Source organism: Diabrotica virgifera, chromosome 3 (assembly GCF_917563875.1).
Source record: "Diabrotica virgifera virgifera chromosome 3, PGI_DIABVI_V3a".
NCBI classification, from domain to species: Eukaryota; Metazoa; Arthropoda; class Insecta; order Coleoptera; family Chrysomelidae; genus Diabrotica; species Diabrotica virgifera.
In genome coordinates this window covers 160,545,473-160,548,299 of record NC_065445.1, presented here as the reverse complement: position 1 = coordinate 160,548,299, position 2,827 = coordinate 160,545,473, and the positions used below count along the sequence as shown (strand labels likewise).

General features: G+C 18.7%; 1 protein-coding gene and 1 pseudogene across 1 annotated transcript; one reads left to right on the top strand and one right to left on the bottom strand.

Moving 5' to 3' along the window:
• Positions 1 to 1,762: 1,762 nt before the first annotated feature.
• Positions 1,763 to 2,715, top strand: LOC126882178 (NADH-ubiquinone oxidoreductase chain 1-like; the record flags this gene model as incomplete). The annotated part of the gene is given in 1 exon segment (XM_050646998.1): positions 1,763 to 2,715. A coding segment is annotated over 1 exon segment (792 nt), but the record flags the coding sequence as incomplete, so codon positions are not given.
• An 83-nt stretch (positions 2,716 to 2,798) lies between these two features.
• The window catches only part of LOC126882610 (cytochrome b-like), a 1,035-nt pseudogene continuing 1,006 nt past the window's right edge, over positions 2,799 to 2,827 (bottom strand).

Below are 2,827 nucleotides of genomic sequence, written 5' to 3'. Positions count from 1 at the left end.
TTAGTCTTTTTAGAGGAACCTGTTCTTTAAATGATAATCCACGATTTTATTAACTTTTATTATTAATTTGTATATCGTCGTAATTAAATATTTTTCTAGAATTAAAATACTTAAAATTTTTATAAAAAAATTAATCAGATCAAGGTGCAGTTTATATAGAAGTAGAAATGGGTTACAATAAATTTATTTTTGAATTTTAAATATTAGTATTTAAATGAAATTGGATTTAAATGTAATATTAATTAATTAGTTAATATGATTTTGGCTCTAAGATATGTACATATTGCCCGTCGCTTTCATTTAATATGAAATAAGTCGTAACAAAGTAGATTTACTGGAAAGTGAATCTAGATTATCAAATTAGAGCTTGATAGAAGTATTTTAGTTACATTAAAAAGTTAATTGTGAAATTCAATTTAATTTGAAATAAAAAATTTATTTTATTTATATTTTTATTTATTTTAAAATAATAAAATATTTTTTAGTAAAAGTAAAGAAAAATTTTATTTAATGATAGTTAATTAGTATTGTGAGAGAATATTTTATTTTTATAAAAGAAAAATTTATTTTTTGTACCTTGTGTATCAGGGATTATTAATTAATAATTATATATTTATTATTTTCGAATTTAAAAGAGCTAAAAAATTAAAATTTTTATTGTAAAATAAATATTTTAAATAATTTTTTTGTAATGAAATGTTATTCGTTTTTAAATATATCTAATTTTTTAAGAAATAAATTAAATTTATTTATTAACAATATATTTATAATTAAATATTTTTATATTATTAATATTAAATATTTTTAGGGATGAGCTTAAAAATAAAATTTTATTAAAATTTAATTTTTAAATAAAAATTAGGATTAAAAATTTTCATATTTTAAAGTATGTTATTATTTATTTTTATATATTATTATTTTTATTTTTTATAGATTTTTTATTAAAATATAAATTTAAATAATTTAAATTTAGTAATGATGATATTATTAGTATTAAAAAATTGTATATTTAGTAAGAATATATAGGTTAAATAAAGGAATTCGGCAATATTTTTTTCACCTGTTTATTAAAAACATGCCTTTTTGTATTAAATATAAAGTCTCGCCTGCCCACTGATTAATTTGAATGGCCGCGGTATTTTGACCGTGCTAAGGTAGCATAATCATTAGTTTTTTTATTGAAAGCTGGAATGAAGGGTTGGATGAAAAAAAAACTGTCTTTATTTAATTTATAAAGAATTTTATTTTTAAGTTAAAAAGCTTAAATTTTTTTAAAAGACGAGAAGACCCTATAGAGTTTTATAAAATTATTAATAAGTTTTTTTAGTATTAAATTTATTTATATAATAAATTTATTTAATTGGGGTGATTGAAAAATAAATTTAACTTTTTTATATTATTATATTAATTAATAATTTTTTGATCCAATTTTTTTGATTATAAGAATAAATTACCTTAGGGATAACAGCGTAATTTTATTGGAGAGTTCAAATCGATAATAAAGATTGCGACCTCGATGTTGGATTAAAGTTTATAATTGGTGTAGAAGCTATATTATTAAGTCTGTTCGACTTTTAAAATTTTACATGATCTGAGTTTAAACCGGTGTGAGCCAGGTTGGTTTCTATCTTTAATTTATTAATATATTTTAGTACGAAAGGACCAAGTATATAAAATAATTTTTTATTTAGATAAATATTGTTATTTTGGCAGATTAGTGCTATAGATTTATAATCTTTATATGTAATTATTTTACAAATAATACTTGTTTTTAAATGATTTAATTTTAATAATTATTTCTAGTTTAATTTTAATTGTATGTGTATTGGTTAGTATTGCTTTTTTAACTTTACTTGAACGTAAAGTATTAGGTTATATTCAAATTCGTAAAGGTCCAAATAAAGTTGGATTTTTAGGTTTAATTCAACCTTTTAGTGATGCAATTAAATTATTTACTAAAGAGCAAATTTATCCTTTTATATCTAATTTTAATTTATATTATTTTTCTCCAATTTTAAATTTATTTTTAGCTTTATTTTTATGAATTTGTATGCCTTTTATTTCTATAAATGTAACTTTTAATTTAACATTATTATTTTTTTTATCAGTTTCTAGTTTAAGGGTTTATACAATTATATTGGCTGGTTGATCTTCTAATTCTAATTATGCTTTATTAGGAAGGTTACGTTCTATTGCTCAAACTATTTCTTATGAAGTAAGACTAGCTTTAATTTTATTATCTTTTTTATTTTTAATTATATCTTTAAATATATTAGATTTTATTAAATTTCAAGAATATATTTGATTTTTTTATTTATTTTTTCCATTATGTTTAATATGAATTGTTTCTGGATTAGCAGAAACAAATCGTACTCCTTTTGATTTTGCTGAAGGTGAATCAGAGTTAGTTTCAGGTTTTAATGTTGAATATAGAAGTGGGGGATTTGCAATAATTTTTTTAGCTGAATATGGAAATATTTTATTTATAAGAATAATATGTGTTTTTTTATTTTTGGGGGCTAATTTAATAAGATTAATATTTTTTTTAAGTTAGGATTAATTAGATTTTTATGGTTGTGAGTTCGTGGGACACTACCTCGTTATCGTTATGATAAATTAATGTATTTAGCATGAAAAGGTTATTTACCTATTTCATTAAATTATTTAATATTTTTTTTTAGATTAAGTTTATTTTTTTTTATCTCAATAATTTAGTTAATTATATTTAGTATAAGTTAATAGAAAATTTTATTTCTTTTTTATATTTTCAAAATATATACTTATACAAGTTCATTAACTAATTAAAAATAATTGAATCTCATAATTT